Here is a 17,721-nt window from a genome sequence, read left to right as displayed (position 1 = left end):
TCTTTATGTGCTTGTTGAGCACATCCCTCTGCACAGATGGGGTTCCAACAACTGTTTGGTGAGTGAGTTTCCAGCTCCCCACCCCCACCCATCTACAAGGATAAACACAATTGGGGCTCCCTGGTTTTTGACGCAGACTCTCCCCAGCCCTCTCAGACTAATTCACAGGCTCCCCCTTTCTGTTCTCCAGTTCCCCCTCTCCAGCTGGGTGCGTGAAGCCCCTAGTTCGTCAGAGATCCCACTCCCTGTCCCCAGTCCCAGGATGCGGGTGAGGCAAGAGAGGTGCCTTGGGCACAGATATGAAAGAGCCCTCATTCTCAGGCCATGCGCCCCCGCAAGTCACAGGGGAATGCGGGTGCCTCCGTTTCATGAGTGCAGACACTGCCTCGAGCCCAGGCCTCCTGCCACACTGCAGGCCTGCTGCCCAAGCGAGGGGGCAGTGCCGTGGCTCCCCACCCAGGGCAGCCTTTGGGGCCAGCCAGGGCTGGTGGCTGGTGTGGGCGGGCAGGTCGTGCAGGCAGAGGGCCTCATCTATGGGAAGCCCACAGGGGAAGGTAGGCACAAGACGGGGCTATGGTGGGGTTCTCCCTGGTCCTCAGGCCCCTTCCTGCGCCATCCCTAAAATGGTGTCCAGAGGCCCACCCGCTCCCCACCAACACCTCTGCCTTCTGCCTGGGTCCCAAAAGCCTGCTGCGTGCCCCTCTCCTTGTCTGGGGCTCTGCCTCCTCCCTGCCTGGTTCCTTCTCTCCTCAAACACCCTGCCTTTTTCTCCTCTCCACCTCTCCCCTGGGGAAGAAGCACAGCCCCAGTCTTCCCTGAGGCCAGTCCAAAGAGCAAGGACAAGTGTGAGTAGGCAGGGACACGGCGTGCAGGTGTGCACTTCACACCCCACTCAGTTCCTGGGCCCTGAATCTCTGTGCCAAGCAACAATCAGGGTTAATGGTGTTGCTCGGGCAGCTTGTCTGGCCCTGTCCACACCTGCTCCGTGCCCCGAGCCTGTGAAGAAGGTGGGCTCACGGTGCCGGCCGTGCTCCTGGCAGATGGAGCTGCTGCGACTCGGCCCACCGGCTCCAGGCGTCCCAGAAGGGCCCCAGGGGGGTTAGCAGCAGCCCAGGCTGCCAGCTGCTCTCTGAATTAAGGAATGCGGGCAGTGGCCCCCTTTAATTTACTCCAGAGCTCTCCCCTCCCCACGGGCCGCGGCTGGGTGCGTGATCAGTGTGTCTGAATCAGTGATGAGCAGCGGTGAGAACCTGCCTGCGCAGACCTAACCCATCTCGCGCCTGCCTTCTCCCGTCCATCTTTCTCCAGTTGTTGCAACACCCAAAGATTTCCCGTTTGGGGAGGCGAGCTATTTTCTAGTCCTGGTCCAACTTCTTCCTCCTTCTTCCCCACTTTCCCTGAAATCCCCCGCAAGGAGAAGGGCCAGGGAGGTGGGCAGGGAAGATGGCAGCTCATTTCCTGCTCGGATGGACCACCGTGCACGCAGATGCTACCCAGAGGGAGCGTGACTGCCCTGCGATACCTCCGACGGGATGCGGCATCTGAAACCCAGCCTTCCCGTGGGGGCTGTCCTCCCGCTCCCCACGCCCTCCTGGCCTGGCCTCGCGACTTCAGAATCCTGTCGTTCACTTCACCGCATGCTTGGACAGCACCGCCCCACGGGAAGCCGGCCCCTGGCTGTGTGCAGGGTGCAGACATGATGGGGGGCTGAAGCCTCCCTCGCGGAGCTAGAGCACCTGAACACCCCTCCACCTGCACTCACCGGCTCTCCCCACTTCCTTCTCTCTGGCCGGCCAGTCGCCATCAGCAGTATTTTTTGAGGGCTGACTATGTGCCAGACTCCACTGTGAACACTTACATGTGCTGTTCTTGCTACACGGGTCGTAATTATTGGGCTGGATAGCCCGTCTTCTCACCTAACCTGCCGACTCCCTGCGGGCAGGGCCTGCGCCTTTCATCTCTGTGCTCCGCCCACTGGCTCATAAGTAGATGTTCACTGGATAGCTGACGCAGGAGTGACAGCGCTGAGCACCAATCAGTGAAGGACCCCCGCCCTCGCCCTCTGCCCAGCAGCTTCCAGGTCCCCTGAGGACCGCAGCTCTGCGCTTCTCTCTTCTCTAGAGGTTTCCTTCCTGCTTAAGTCGGGACCTTCACAGCAGCAGCTACCCAGGCTTCCTGCCCCTTCTCTCTCTCCCCCCCTCCATGCGTGCCCCCCTCCCTCCAGCAAGGTACCCCCAACCCGAAATGATCCCCTTTCTCCAGGCGGGGCCGCTCTGTCCCCTCAGCCCCCCAGCTTCAGAGTCCCGGGGAGAGGAGCGCCGGCTAATGCTGCAGAATTCCGGGCCCCGTCCCAGCCCCACGGAACCAGAGTCCCCAAGAATTCAAGCATTCAGCAGGGCCGAGAGCCTGTGGTCTCCAGAATAAAAGCCTAATGCCGCTATGTTCAAGGTCCTTCTAATCGGGCCCCAAACCACCTTCCATTCTTACCCACTCAGCCCTAGAGGATTCCTCCCCACGGCCCTTCATTGTCCCTGGAGCCCACGGGGGACGCCCCACCACCAAGGCTGGCCCCTCGCCCTCAGAGCCTGTCCCCAGCCCCTGGCCCTCCCATTTATTTCAGTTTCATCAAGGTGCAGCTGCCCTTCCCCAGCTGAAGGAGGCGTCCTGTGGATAAAGTGAAGGTTCCTGTGGCCAGGACTCTCACCTGGCCCTGGTTGGCTAGCTCACTGCACACGTGTGGGCAATGCGTCCTTCTTGACTCTATATAAGGAGCCCCGCCCAGTGCCCTGGGCAACATGGTAGCACCACTGCAAGGCTGCAAGAGAGCAGCGCAGAGGCTGGAGTGGTGGCAGTGCCGAGGACAGAGGCCCAGAGGCAGAGACCGGCTTGCTGCATGCAGACTCGCTCTGAGTGAACGGGATTTTAGCGATTGACCTGCCACCGTGGAAATAAAGTTGGATATAACTGTTTCACCCCAAGAACATTCTACTGCCATTTCTTTAGTCACTTTGAATCCACAGTGAACATGCCTGGGGCTGAAACCCATTGGCAAGACACGTCCCCTGCCTACATCCCTGGAGACCACATCCCCACGCCAGCTTCCTGCTTACAGAGGGCCATGCCTGCCTGCGCTCGGCCTTCACTTCCCAGTCAGGCTGTGAGTCCCAGGAGAGCAGGAGCCCTTTCACAGAAGCCCTGCACACCTGCCACCGAATCTGCCCCATCCCGCGTGGGTCCAGCTTGATGAACAACAGGTCAGAAGCTGTGCAGGACCGGACACTGCGAGCCACACTCAGGATGCTGGAGAGTTTTCCCCGCCTTCCAACAAAGCCTTCCCCGACTCAAGAAACCACGTAATGCAGAGTGAGGAGAGGCGGAGGGTGAGGAGGGACAGCTGGCAGAATGGGCCACACTCCCAAGGTGGGGGCCCAGCCCCGGCGCTGCCACCCGCCACCTCCGCAAGGCGCCACCCTCGCTCTGGCCCTCAGGCTCCCCCCTCTCCACCGGAGCAAAGATAAAACCCTCTCGGAGAAGAGATGTAGGGCTTCCAGGAAGCAAAATGTGTAACCATGTCTGGAATCCAGCACTCTTTCAGCAAACATTCATTAACTACCCGGGATGTGCTGAGCACCTGGGGGAACACAGACGGGGGCATGGGTAAGGTCCTGCCAGCAAATAGGTTGTGGAGGCAAGAAAACTGCACCACCACGTGCTGAGAGCAGTGACAGGAGAATGGACACTCGGGGGCACAGGAGAGGAGGTTCCCTGCTCTCTGCTCAGGAGGCCTGAACGGGTGCCTGCCTGCCTGTATAGCTGGGCCAAGGTGGAAGGATGAATGGGAGAGCGTGGCTGGGGCAGCAACGAGGACACAACGCGTGGAGTGTGAAACTGGTGGTTCTGAGAAGAGGTGCATTGGACACAGGAGACTAGCGGGAGAAGCAGGCCGGAGGTGGACTTAGGAGACCCTGTGGGCTAAGCCCAGGGTTTAGTCTCTGTCCTGAGGGCAATGGGAGGCTGCAGAAGAATTGTAAGCAGAGGCGTGATGATGGGAACTGCAGTTAGAGGGCTCCTGGTGGCTGCAGGGGAAGGGCACACAGCAGTGCGTCAGGGTGGGATGCACGGAGGCCTGCGGAGGGCCGGCAAGCAGGGAGTGGGCTGTGCAGGGCGCCTGCCACCTGCCATTGCATTGGCCACCCGTGGCACATGAAAAAGGCTGACTTACAAGAATCAGCTCCTGAAGGAGCCCAGCGAGGCCTGTGGCAACTTCCACATTACTTGGGACATTTTCACTTTCAGGGCCTGTCGTTCTGAGTCAGGATTCCTCCTTCTGAACACGGGACTTTCCAGAAGGACAACAGTTCCTTCCACATACCCACCTGACCTGGGATGTCCTGGAGTTGGCCGGCCTCTCTGGAGGAGGACAGCCATGTGGTCCCTGTGGAGTCTGCTGCTCTGGGAAGGTAAGAGGCGGGGGAAGGTGGAGCCGAGGCCCCTCCCCAGCTGCCCCTTGCCAGATGTCTGGGAAGGGCCCCCCATCCCGGGTGAGAACCCAGGAGCTGAGGCAGGGTAGGGGTGCCTGAAGGAAGTTCTAGGCAACCTTGAGAGCGAGGCAGAGGCAAAGAGGTGCAGAGTCCTGGGTGGACAGAGGTGGCAGTGCAGGAGCTTCCATGTCCCTGAGACCTATGCGGTCTGTGGCCCAGGGCCACTGAAACTAAGGCTGGTGGGACCAGTGGCTTCTAAAGTGGTGGTCGTGCGAATGGTGAGAGTCTGGCAGTATTGACACAGGAAAATACTAGACACAGCCTTGGGGGAGAAGGCGGGGGAGGGGGGCAGGGCTCTTAAAATCTCAGGATGCTTCTCCAGCCCGAGGGAAGGCTGAGGCTCCTCCCTGTAGGTCTGGGGAGGGGAGGTCCTGAGCAGGGGTGAGACAGGAGGACAGCTGGGGAGGCGAAGTACATGTGAGCTCAGCGTGTGATGTTGGAATGGCTGGCCTGCCGAGCTTCTCACCACTGGGTGACCCCTCTGCCCTGTCTGATGCTTGACTTCCCACCTCGATTGACAAGTGGTCAATGTGACAGGCATCAGCACCGCAAGGCCAGGGGATAGGAGTGAGGGCGTGTGGCAAAGACTAAGACACCATGGTTTACATAAGAGATTCATAGGGACTTTGAGATTATTGTCCCCTGTCCGGGTCCCTGGCCTTGAGGGCACCAAACGCCCTGCCGATGTCAACGTTTCCAAACACGTGAAGGAAATCCTTCAAAAAAAGGGAATGTTTCGTTCACAAATCTTTCAATTCCTTGGACATGGAAGGCAAAACTAACTTTTCCAAAGGGCTGTTAACGGAAAATGAAAAGAGTTCAACTGGCTGGGCGCTCCCCCTTGCTGTGTGGGTGGCACAGCAGAAGCCTAGACAGGGAGGGTGATGTGCAGAAGGTCACACAGCCCATGGGAGGCACAGCCAGGCATCTAACCACGTCACTCCCTTACTTTAAACCTCTTCCAGGCCCCCCACTGCCATAAGGATAAAACCGGCCTCCAGCATAGCTCTCAGGGCCCTGCGAGATCTGGCTCCTGCCAACCTGGGGTGCACTTTCTTATGCCCCCTGCAGAGCTCTACTTTCACTTCCATGCACCACACTCTCTCCTCCAAGCCAGTCCCTCTGCCTGTGACACTTCTGCATCCCACTCCAGCAGCCCTCGCCTGGCCTGGCCGATCCCCATTCTGAGAGTCAGTTTCACCACTAATCTAAGCCCTTCAAGGCCCAGCATGGTCACCCTCTCATCGTACCTGTGTCTTCGCAGGGTACCCCTTTTTCCCATCATGGTACTTGACTTAATATACACTCAATTGCTTGCTTAAGATTCTGGCTTCCTCTGGGAGCTCCGCGGACCCAGCGTCTGGTTTCTCTTCCTTCCTGTGCGATTCCCAGGCCCTGGTAGGTGCACCCTCCTCAGCTCGGGCAGAGGTTGTGTGACTAAAAGGGCCCAGCTTGCTCCCCAGCAGCTTGGTGGAGGGCAGGGAGGCAGAAGCTGTGGGCAGGCAGCCTGACAGGCTGTGTCCTCCCAGCACTGCTTCCTGCTACGGTCACCGGTGTCCAAGTGCAGGGCCAGGTGGGGAGCTCAGCGCTGCTGGTGGCCACGCGCCCCCCTGGTTTCCAAGTCCGAGAGGCCATCTGGAGATCCCTCTGGCCCTCAGAGGAGCTCCTGGCCACGTTTTTCCGGGGCTCCCTGGAGACTCTGTACCGCTCCCGCTTCCTGGGCCGAGCCCAGCTGCACAGCGACCTCAGCCTGGAGCTCCAGCCGCTGGAGTCCGGAGACAGCGGCAACTTCTCTGTGCTTCTGGTGGACACAGGAGGGCGAGCCCGGACCCAGATCCTGCAGCTCACAGTGTACGGTGAGTGCAGCACCTGCCCTGGCTCCCTGCCCAGCCACACGGCACTGGAAAGCATCCCACTCCTGGGAACTGGGGAGACTGGGGTTCCAGAGACCTCTGGCCCCCGACCTCACAGCTGATGCAGCTGCCCCACATCCTCAAGTTCTCCCAGGTGAGCCCCTCTGTGGGGCAGCCTGACTTGGCCACCCCGCAGTCCTTGTCTGAACTCCAGCTAAGTCTTTTCTCAGCTCACTGGCCTTGGACACAATACTCAGCCTTCCTGACATTGACCTTTCTCATCTGTAAAACAGGCACCATAATATTACCATGTAGGTGCCTATGATGGTGAGAGGTGGCATTTGGCCAGTGCTTCATTCATCCTGAGCTTGTAACATGTGCCATTACTTTACGCACCACTAAAAAGAAAAAGAAATATTGCCTAGTAAAGTATGACGTGAGTTTTTTAATTAAAAAAGTAAATGGTAGTTAACATACAGAATTTTTATTGATATTTCTTTAAAGAGCTCTTTTAGATGTATTTAGAGATTTTAACTGCATAACATTCATGAGTTCTCTCAGTTATTCATTGTTGCAACACAATCCATTGCAAAACTTACTATTTTTATTTCTCACGATTCTGTGGGTTGGCAGGACTCAGCTGGGCAGACCTGCTACCCTACGTGGGTTTGCCAGGGTCATTCCCGCAGCTGCATTCAGCGCCTCAGCTGCGGGTGCTGAATCCCCAGGTCCTTTCTTTCTGGCACTCTGCCCGCACCACCATTGCTCCCTCTGCTTCCACCCCTCCCCCAACCTTCTCCCTCTCCCACCCCCACCACCTCCACCTCCTCTCCAGCCACTACCTGCACCACCTCTCCCACCTCCTCCACCTCCACCTCCACTCCCATCACCCCCACCTCCACCACATGCCCCCCCCCCTCCACCTCCACCTCTGCCACGTCTCCCACCACCTCCAACTCCACTCCCACCTCCACCACCTCTCCCACCTCTACCACCTCCACCCCCACCTCAACCACCTCCACACCCACCTCCACCACCTCTCCTAAAACCTCCAACTCCACCCTCCACCACACCCACCTCTATCACCTCTCCCCCTACCCCCACCTCCACCACCTCTCCCACCACCCCCATCTTTCCCATCACCTCCACCCGTACCAGCATTACTACCTCCACTACCTCTATCACATTTCTGCTCATCAAGAAAAATAAGGCCTTTTAGCTCTCATTTATCTACCAAATGACTTGGAAAAGATATATGACTGACCCCAAAACACTATTTCAGTAAAACATTAGAAATTTGGTAGAGAGTGGGGGAGAAAAATGTCCAAATTTAAGAGTAGAGAAGAAGAGTAACAGCTGGGAAGAGGGAACCAGAGAGGGAGAGAAAGGAAGTAGCCAACTGGGGAGGAGAGACACCCCCAAGTCAGAGACAGCTAACTGGCTGTCCTCGGGTGAGCCACTTGGGGTGCCAGCATGCACGCAGGGGGGTGTCCTTCTGGACGCACCCAGCCCGGAACCAGGCTGCTGGATCTCAGCCCTCCAGCACTCCCCTGTTTATCCCCTTAGCCCCGCGGTCTTGTGCAGTGCACAACCTACACAACCACATAGGCGGCCCTGGGGCCTCTCCCTGTTCTGCAGCTGCCGCACAGGTGAAACGAGGACACCGAGTGTGGTAATGCCTGCAGCACCCACACCACTAAGCTCTAAAACGTCTTGTTCTCAGCATCTGAATTACAGATTTCCAGGGAATTGCTGTTTTACTGCTTCCAAATACATAGCTTAGGACTCATTACACAAAGCTGCCAAGCAGCCTTCCTTAGGAGCTCTGCTTTGACAATAGATGAGAATGATTTGAATGAGCAGATCGGTTACCAGAAATGTCAGTGGGTGTTTCCGCTGTGCCCGATCACGCTGGCATCGGCCTGTCCTCTTACATAGCGTAAGTACACCCCCTCCCCGCAATCTTTGTTTATACTTAGTGTGCCCAGCGAATCTTTTCTTTTTTCAAATCACAAATCCCTCCAGACTGAGCCGGCACTGCTGAGGTTCCCTCTGCCTGCCTCTGGAATACAGTCGGAGACGTGCCCTTCTGCGGGCACCGGAATGCTCTCGCACGGGCGCCCTTGGCACAGAGACTCAGGACTTACTCACCGGCCTTTAGAGGACAGGGGAGCCACGGCCTAGGACGCCAGGGCACCAATTTGTTCAGTTGCCCAGGCAGTGATGACCCAGGGAGCTAGGGTTATGGAGACAGGGCTGAGCCCCACCCCTTGGTCTCCTCCTTCACCGTCTTTTGTACCCGTGGAATTATTTTCTTAATTATTCATAATCACTTGTCAATATCTGTTTCTCGCCAAACTATAAGCTCCAAAAGTCAAGCACTCTGTTTGTTTTCTTGCCTGACCTAATAAATGCTTCCTTATCAGTCATGACATATCATGACAGATACGTGATGAGGGAGCGCTGTGGCCAGGGAGAGACAGAGTTCCTGCAGAGCTCAGAGCCAGACCTGTTGGGAAGGCTTCATGATTAGGGCAGTAAGCAGTGTTTCCAGGCTGGGCCTTGAGGGGTGAGTAGGAGTTTTCTAGGAGGAGAAGAAGAAAAAGACACATGTGCATTGCTGAGCCATATGAGAGATAGGGAACAGCTTGACATGTTCAGGAGAACTGGAACGTAATTAGCGTAGGTAGGGAGGTCCACAAGAAGGCACAGCTGTAGAGGCTGACATCAACCAGTTCGTGAAGGATTTTGAATGTCAGACTAAGGAAGTCAGCTTCTGTCCTGCAGGCAGCAGGGAGGCAGACAGGGTTTGGGAGCAACAGCAGCCTGGTCAGCGGTGGCATCGACCCCTGCGTGGATCCCAGAGCCAGAGCTGTGGGCTCTGCCTGACATCCCTGCTCTCCTCTTCTTGCCCAGATGCAGTGCCCAGGCCCGCGGTACAAGTGTTCGTCGCTGTCCCAGGGGAGGCTCAGGCCCCCAACACCTGCCAGGTGCTCCTGTCCTGTTGCGCTCCCAACAGCAGTGACATGACCTACAGCTGGCGAAGGGACCCCTCCACTGGCTCTGGTACCGAGCCACGTGGCCTCTCCATGGGTGGACAGGTGCTGAGGGTGTCACTGGGCCCAGGAGACAGGGGCGTGGCCTATTCCTGCATTGTGTCCAACCCTGTCAGCTGGGACTTGGCCACAGTCACCCCCTGGGACAGCTGCCAGCACGGTGCAGGTATGTCAAGGCCGGGGGCCCAGCGGCTGAGGGTCGTGAAGCATCAAGACCACCTCTGACCGTGCCCCTCCCACCCGGCTCCAGGGCAGGCCGCCTACAGAGATGCCCTGCTGGTGGTCGCGCCCGTCTCGCTGCTCCTGCTCCTGGCCGGTCTCCTCTCGGCCTGGCACTGCGGCCCCTGTGCAGGTGGGTGTCCCCCAGGGGCAGGAGGTGGGTGTTGCAGGTGGACCTTCTGGGGAAGAGGGCAGGGCGGGCTGCCTCCTTTTCGGACCCCAGATGGCCTGCCGTCTCCTCTCCCGGCTCATCCCCTGGGCCTCTCCCTCTGATGCTCTGATTCCAGCCAGACACACCTACGCAGCTTCCTCTGTAGTTCTTCCGGTGAACTGTTCCCTCACATACTCCTCAGGCCTTTGCCCCTTCCGTTCTCCCTGTGTCCCACCCAGCTCCTCGTCTGGCTCCCTCCTCCACCATCTTCAAGGTGCGCCTGCTCCAGGAAGCCTTCCTGGCCTTCTCCCCCACCCAGGCTGGGTTAGTGTCCCTCCTTTATTCTCCAGTGCTCGCCGTGGCCACGCCACTTGCTGCGATCACTGTCCCAACGATTCTCAGCCCTATCAAGGCAAAGGCTAGGTCACCACTGCCCACCTAGACATGGTTCCTGCAACGTAGCTGGTGTTGACAAGGTGTAGTGAGTGAAAGTCTAGATGAATCCCAACCCCTTCTTGCCCACCGTTCCTAGGAAATGGTCCCTGAGAGAAGCACTTTCCTGGCCAGGGGCTCATACGGCTTTCCCCAGGGTGAGCAAAGGGAAGGGGAACTCAGAGCCGGGACCGGCTTCTGAGCACCACATCCCGCTCAGCCCCATCCCTGCCCCTGAAAGAAACACCCCAGCCACCTGGCCTCACGGAACTGTCCATCCCAGGCCGCCTGGCGTGCTGGCCCCAGGGTGGCAGGAGGGGGCCAGCCGGGAGAGGAGCCAGGAGACCTCCCCATGGTGGGTGGTCCTAGAAGACAAGAGTCTCGCCCAGCTGCTCACGCTGGAGCTGGGGTGGCTGGCTGGCTCCTGGGTATTCTTGCCGTGGGTGAGAGAGGGAAGAGGGAGCCACGGAGGCTTCACTCCATCTAGAGGCCTTGTCGACTTCGGAGAGGGTGTGGCGTTGGCCCTTGGCCCAGGATTCATGGTAAGAAGGTTGAAGCCTGGAAAAAGTGGCTTTTTGTTTGAACAGCTTTATCGGAATATAATTCACATACCACATAATCTGCCCGTTTAAAGGGTACAATCCAGTGGCCTTTGTTATATTCACAGAGCTGTGGTGCATCAGCACCTTCTCATTCCCCTAGGAAGAGAACCCAAGGCACCTTAGCCACCACTTCCTGATCCCCCTTTCCTCTCCAGCCCTAGGCAGCCACTAATGTTTCTGTCCCTATACTGTCTATTCTGCACATTTCATATAAATGGGATAATGCATTGTGTGGTCCTTTGGGACGGGCTTCTCTCACTTAGCTTAATGTTTTCAAGGCTCAGAAAAGAGCAGCTTTAGCCCCTGGGAAGGGACAGAGAGAACCCAGCTCCCTGGGAGAGTGGAAAGGCCCCGCCCAGGGAGCCCAGAGGCTGGCCCCAGCTCTGCTGCGTGCCTCTGGCCAGCCATTGCACTGAACCCATCCCAGCGCTAACTTTCTACACCTCCTGCAGGTAAATGTATGACATAGCAGCAGATGAAGGTTAGACATTAGGAAGAACTGCCTGTCCTTGAAAGGTCTCCTCTTCTAGGGTCTTGGAAGAACAGCAGAGATGTTCCTCTGCCGGAGGTGATCTTGGGCCAGTACAGTTAGGACGCAGAGGCCAGGCCGAGGATGTTAAGGTTCCTGACATTGGAGGGGTAACCTTCTTTCTGATCTCTTTGCCAGGGAAAAAGAGGAAGGACGCCTGTACTGACAGGGTGGCTCCAGAGACAGAGAACCCCGCTGTGTAGGGCCTGCCGTGAGGGAGCTCGGCACTGGTGCCTGGGTGGATCATCAGGACCCCACTACCTAGTAGGCACCCGATGCTCCGGGACACAGCCAGGGCCTGGGAACCACCACGGTCCCCCTGGCTCGGTGACAACCTTGTCCCGCCTCCTAGGAGCAGCCTGGGGCTGTCACACAGGAAGCGCTGGCACAGCCTTTCCCACTGGCCCCTCCTCCGCTCCCTCTGCACGTCCTGGCTCTGCTCTGGGCAAGACGGGCCACACAGAGCATTCCCTCAAAGGCCCTGGAAGTGCCCCAGGATCCACACGGGGGCGCCGATTGTCCAAGGCATTTGCTCCCCGCACGGTCCATGATGTATTGTCACAGAGCGAGTTCGTCCTCTCAGAATTCACTTGTTGGAGTCCTGACGCCCAATATCACAGAGCCTGTCTGTATTTGGAAACAGGACCTTTAAAGAGATAATTAAGATTAAATGAGGTCGTTGGGATGGACCCTAATCCAATATGACCGGTGTCCTTATAAGAAGAGGGAGAGACACCAGGGATGCAGGCACAGAGAGAGGGCATGTGAGGTCACAGAGAGAAGGCAGCCCTGCAAGCCGAGGGGAGAGGCCTCAGGACACACCAAGGCTGCGGGCACCTTGAACTTGGGCTTCCAGCCTCCAGGCTGTGGGAAAGTAAATTTCTGTCGTTTAAGCCTCCCAGTCTGTGGTTTCTTGTTATGGCAGCCCTAGCAAACGATGCAAGTACTAACCGACCGGCACCAGAGCGCTGCCTCCAGCCTCGGTCCCAGGCTCTAAGAGACATGAGACATGTGAAGTAACACAGAACCTGAGTCACCCACTCCCGGCTCAGCCGCAGCCCCAGCCTCTGTAGTTTGAGATCCTGACTCTCGCTGGTGACTGACGCATCATCATAAGGAAAGATGCAGGAATAGGTGAATGAGAGGTGGTGAAGAGGGGTTCTCCTTCTGGCCCGCAGGGCTTTATTTTGCTGTCTTGTTCCATAGTCCCCTAAAGGTCATGTGTGGTTGGAGACAATCCCTGGGGGTTGGCGTCCCATTTTTGGGGTGGAAACGTTTTGCAAGTAGCACCTTCACCTTCTCTGCTGACCAGCAAGCCTAGGGAATCTCTCCTCATTCCCTAGCACGGTGACCAAGGAAAGAGAAAAGACATTTTCTCCTGCCAACACAACTGTGGAGTCTTGTGGAGCTTCAGGAAGAGCAGCTCAGCCTGAGTCCCTGCCTGAGCCTGAGCGAGAAAGGAGGCGGGACAAGCTCAGCAGGAGGAATGTTATGGAGGGAGAGGGTTCTGGGGCTTCCGAGGATCTGCCGCGCTCATGTGCAGATGCAAGTGCAGAAGGTCCACCCAAGGACAAGGCGAGGGGACTAAGATCCCCGACACTCAGTGGGAAGATGGTCGAGGTGACCTTCCAAAAGAGCATGCAGTTTGGAAGCTATTACTGCAGCCATCTTTGGAATATACAATCTGCCACTGAGTGAGTCTGTCCAGAGAAGCCCTGGATATTGACACTGGAGAGAAACGTGAGCTAAACTTACACCTGGGGATTAGCAGACATACGGTTCATAGGTACTCCCTCCTGGGTGTTTGCAATTGGATGTTTTTCTGGGGCCTCACTCAGGTCTTGATAACAGAAAGGAAGGAAGCACTGAAGAAACAGGGGTAGGATTTGAAGTACTTTCCCTGGGCAGCTCCGTCACTGCACCCAGCATGCCAGTCCTACCCTGGGATCCTCCCTCTCCTCCCAGTTCCTGGGAGGTCACTTGAGCTTGGACAATGGTCAGCACAGCTGGCCTCCAGATGTGCATCTGGCATCCACGAGAACAGTCCTGGGACTCCCCCACCTGCTGGCTCTGCTCAGAGGTCCCCTGCTGGTCCCCTGGCTTGGCCTGGGCTTCGTGCCTTTCCTGCACCCACGTCTCCACCATCATGTCCCCCCAAGTATACCCGAACAGTGCACATGGCTCCCCACCTGGCAGGTTGTGTTGCCCCACCTCCCGCCTAGAGGCATTCCCTGTGCCTGATCACTGAATCTTGCAAAAGTGGCCTCAGTCCCTAAAATGATGTGAATGGGAAGGCGCAGGATCTAACACTGAGCCTTGGCGGTTATGTGGGGGAAACATACAGAGCCACTCTCTACCTTTCTTCCCATCGTCCCTGGGGCCCCACCTCAGATCAGAGCAGTGTGGGGTGGAGTGTGGGCTCTCCATAGGGTAACCCTTGGGGACGCCACTGAGACAGCAATTGTGCAGTGTGGTGCGTAAGGGCCTTTGAACAGATCCTCGCTGCTCAGATAAACTGATGCAGCCACCCTGATGACTGACGTGTCAGCTAGTGGACTGCACAGCCCCCCACTGAGAATCTCAGAGCTCTTCTGTCAGGACAACAGTTGGGTTAACAAGCCTTGGGACTGATGCTTTGAGGTTCACACAGGAAGGAATATTGCCTGAGGGCCAAGCATGTGCTTGGTACCCTTTGAGGCTGGAGAATTGGTAGCGAACAAACGCCCTTACTTCGTGACATTTATATTCTAGATAATACAAACAGGGAAGTGAGTATGTGTCAAATAAGAAAGATAAGGCAGAGTCACAGTCCAGAGAAAGACGTCCTGGGGAGAATGGGGTCCATCTTAGACAAGGGGGTCAGGGAACCCTTCTGGCAAGGTGGCATTTGAACGGAAACCCCGTGGAGTCGGCCATGCTGCGGCTGGGCCCAGAGTGATCCAGAGACCAGGCAGAGGGCCTGGCGTGGGAGCTCGGTCAGTGGTTACCAGGAAGAGAGTGGAGGCCAGAGACACTGGGTCCCAGCAGGTGGGGCAAGGGAGGAAGGCGAGGGTCAGAGTGGTGTCCTGGGGCCACCGCACATGGGACCTGGTGGTCTTCAGAACGCCTGTCCCCGGGAGTAGGGTGGCCAGGAAAGCTCCCTTCTCTTTGGGTGCTGGGTTGCTCCTGTGACGACCTTACACCATTACTTATTATAGTTGTCAGACCAGAACCCTCTGCAAATCTGCTTTTTCTTCTCCTTGTTTCCATTACATTTTCCTCAAGCAAGAGCCTTTGTACCTGTCCTGTGCAATGCTGCCAGGGCACTGGGGTCCTGGGACATGATATCAGAGGGAATGGAGGGGACGCAGCAAGAGACAAGGGTTGGAGACACATTTTTTTCATCAATGAAGACAGGAACAGACAACACCTCATTTTTAAAAAGAAAGGACTGCGACCATTCCTATCATCTCTGGCGAATCCTCTCTCCAGGTTTATTAACAAGTAGTACCTGCTGTGTGGATCAGCGCTTGCTTACTCACTGGTCTTTGCGGGAAGCACCATCACCCACTTCCAGATTTGACTCCATGCTGCCTGCAGCTGTCCTGCTTGCACTCTGAAGGAGGGCCTCTAAAATGGCACAATACAACTATCCCCAGATCTGGATAAGTTTTGATGGGTGTCTCCCCTCAGGCTGTGCACCGGTCAACGTGGGTCTCGTCTGCCAGGAGGTGCAGGCTGAGCACATGGGTAAGTAAGGGACATACCCACTGCCTGAATAGCCCAGGGCTGGTCCTGGGGCCACACATCCAGGGAGACACTGGAAAACTCAGGTGTCCACAAGAGAATGACCAGAATGGCCAAACGGCCAGAAGCTATAATGAGAAATCATTAAAGAAACTGGTTGTGCTCAGCACAGAACAAAACACTCAGAAAGCTGTAAGTCATCACGAAGGGCTCTCACGTAAGCCAGATTGTGTAACTGAGGCCAACGAATCAGGTCGCTGAGAGGCAGATACTGACTCATACGAGTAGGAGGATCTTAAAGCTGGAAGGAAACTTTGTGGCTGCTCAGCTGAAGCTCATCATTTCCCAGATGGAAAACCGAGGCCCAAAGAGATAGTTATTTCCAAGAATTACAAAATTAGTCAGTGGCAAAGTCAAAACTAGCTTTGGGAATCTATAAATGAGGCTGGCCCCTCACCCTGCCCCTTATTTCCAGGAGACAACGTTCTAACAAATGGAGAAGTCAAATAGGAAGTGAACCGTTTCCGTGAATGTTATCAAGCAGAAACCATCTCACAGCGATATGACAGACTAAAGATTGGGCATGTTACGTGGGAAGCTGCATTAGATCAGGAGGTCCAAATATGAGGGAAAAGTGACAAAATGACAAACATATATCCTGACTTCTGCCTTCCGGGGCCACGTTGAACACGGGTAATTAATGATGACACACTTTCCCTGTGGAGTCCTCACAGCGTTCAAGTCACTCTGACCAGTTAATTAAAGTTGGGAACCAAGATGAAGCCCAGTGCCATTCCTGCCCCAGATAAACCAAAAGTTCCTCCCAACATTATGAATGAATTTTAAATTAAAGAATGTATGACCTGACCTGGGGACAAAAGGGGTCAATAAAGGGTTTGGCTACTGTGTCAGAAACAAGGTGTGCTTCCTGTCAAGATTCATTCTAGCTTCCGTTCTTCTGCCAGTTTTCTCAATAGGTTGCTCATTGAATGTATCAGAACAGAACGGGAAAAAACAGAGGCGGATGGAATGTAGCAATGCTATTGCATAATAAACAACAATTCGACCAAATAAGTGAATAAAATACGTATAGCCACGTTTTTAAAATCATGTTCTTTAGAATATTTAAGAATAATGGAAAAACACTGGCATTGGTAAGAGTTCATTAGCTGCAAGCAACAGAAACCAGTGCTGGTTTAACTAAAGCGAAAGAAGGAATTGTTAGAAGTTGTGGGTAGCTCAGAGTTTTAGGCATTTCAGCTTCTGTAAAAGAATTCCACAGTCAAGGGGACTCATAAGCAATAGATATTGTTTTTCACAGCACTAGAGGCTGGGAAGATGCAGTCAGTGTGGAGCTTGGACATGCGGCCCAGAGTGTCCACACATGTGGGCACAAGGCCCTTCACAGGGTGGAATGGCGTTGTGGGTGAGAAGGAAGGGGTCTGGCCTCAGTCCTGGGCCAGGGAGTCACTTCTTCCTATGCTACCAAGTTCGGGGATGAAATCCCAGATTGCCTAAGACTTCTGAATCCTAATCGGGCCTTCCCAGTCATTGTGAAGGTGTATCTGTTCAAGTGGATAGAGGATAAGACATGTATCACATAAGCAACTGTTAGTATTACAAGTGTTAAGGGCAGGCCTGAATATGGGGACCCCTCCCCCTGGACGTTTTCTATCCTGAGCCCTCCCCCCATGAGCACGAGCAAGCCCCCGGCGCCCACTGCAGTTTAAAGGTAGCAAGCAAAGTGGATTAGCAAACACAGCGGAGGCCACAACCCCTTTCCCGAGGACTGAGCCATCGGTCTCCAGGGCTCATCACTCAGCACATCTCCAATGAGCAGCTCCTATGTGCCGGAGACAAGGGCAAACAGCTGCGAGCAAGTTAGAGAGGCTCCTGCCCCGAGGAAGCCTGCAATCCAGGAGGGAGAGAGAGGCATTCAGCAAATACACAAAAATGTTTCCTCGAAACTCTGCTCAGCCTTACAGAGGAAAAGAACTGAAAATTGTGAGCAACACTAACAAGGGAGCAAAATACAGCTGGTGCAGGGAACACAAAGGGCCTCTAAGGAAGAGACGTTGAGCTGAGAGCAGGCGGGAGTGGTGGGGCTTACAGCAGGGTGGGCAGGTCTGCCACGCTGAGCCCTGAGAGCCCTTCGGGAAAGACCTTGGCATATCTGAGCACCTGAAGGAAGTCCCTATGGCCAGAGTAACCGAGAGAGGGGGACTCGGGAGGGAGAGCGTGGCAGAGGGCAGATCGTGCAGGGTCCACTAGGACACAGGAAGATTTACAATTTAATTCTAATGTGAAAGGAGGCCACTGAACGATATTAAGAAGGGAAATGTCACGCTCAGACTTACGATTCTAAAAGCTCAGGCTGGTGGTTGTGTGCAGAATGGATTTTAGGGGAGAGAATGAAAGTGGGGAGATTAAGCTACTGATTCTAGCAGATGAGGTGATGGCTTGGAAGCGAGGTGGGGGTGGTGTAGAAGAGGGGGTTCAGGGGAGATCTGGGAGCTGGAATAGACAGGGCTTGGTTATTGTGGTGAGGGGCAGGGGTGATGCTGGGGTGTCTGACCTGTGTGACCAGGCAGATGGAGATGCCCCTTACCAGA

General features: G+C 55.7%; 1 protein-coding gene across 4 annotated transcripts; it reads left to right on the top strand.

The window, feature by feature from the left end:
- Positions 1-4,241: 4,241 nt before the first annotated feature.
- SLAMF8 (SLAM family member 8) lies at positions 4,242-12,276 on the top strand. Of its 4 annotated transcripts, none has more exons than XM_073221527.1 (6): positions 4,242-4,460; positions 6,200-6,397; positions 9,311-9,616; positions 9,701-9,802; positions 9,957-10,144; positions 11,522-12,276. In XM_073221527.1, the coding sequence occupies exons 1-6, from the start codon at positions 4,427-4,429 to the stop codon at positions 12,041-12,043; spliced, it is 1,350 nt and encodes a 449-aa protein (XP_073077628.1). In that variant the 5' UTR covers positions 4,242-4,426; the 3' UTR covers positions 12,044-12,276. The 4 variants fall into 4 exon arrangements, with proteins under 4 accessions (XP_073077628.1, XP_073077627.1, XP_073077629.1 ...); XM_073221526.1 differs by having other exon boundaries at positions 4,244-4,460; positions 6,071-6,397; XM_073221528.1 differs by lacking the exon at positions 9,957-10,144 and adding an exon at positions 5,865-5,939 and having other exon boundaries at positions 4,247-4,460; positions 6,071-6,397; positions 11,522-11,730.
- Positions 12,277-17,721: the final 5,445 nt, after the last annotated feature.

Source organism: Manis javanica, chromosome 14 (genome assembly GCF_040802235.1).
Source record: "Manis javanica isolate MJ-LG chromosome 14, MJ_LKY, whole genome shotgun sequence".
Classification (NCBI taxonomy): domain Eukaryota; kingdom Metazoa; phylum Chordata; class Mammalia; order Pholidota; family Manidae; genus Manis; species Manis javanica.
The sequence above is the reverse complement of the archived record's forward strand: the minus strand, read 5'-3'. Positions and strand labels throughout refer to the sequence as shown.

What these genes read in the sequence shown, in the direction of transcription:
- SLAMF8 (XM_073221526.1), top strand. Translation starts at nt 4,427, where the DNA reads ATGTGGTCCCTGTGGAGTCTGCTGCTCTGGGAAG. An exon ending in CCTGCAGCTCACAGTGTACG is followed by an intron (nt 6,398 to 9,310) that starts GTGAGTGCAGCA and finishes CTTCTTGCCCAG; the next exon opens with ATGCAGTGCCCAGGCCCGCG. An exon ending in CAGCTGCCAGCACGGTGCAG is followed by an intron (nt 9,617 to 9,700) that starts GTATGTCAAGGC and finishes ACCCGGCTCCAG; the next exon opens with GGCAGGCCGCCTACAGAGAT.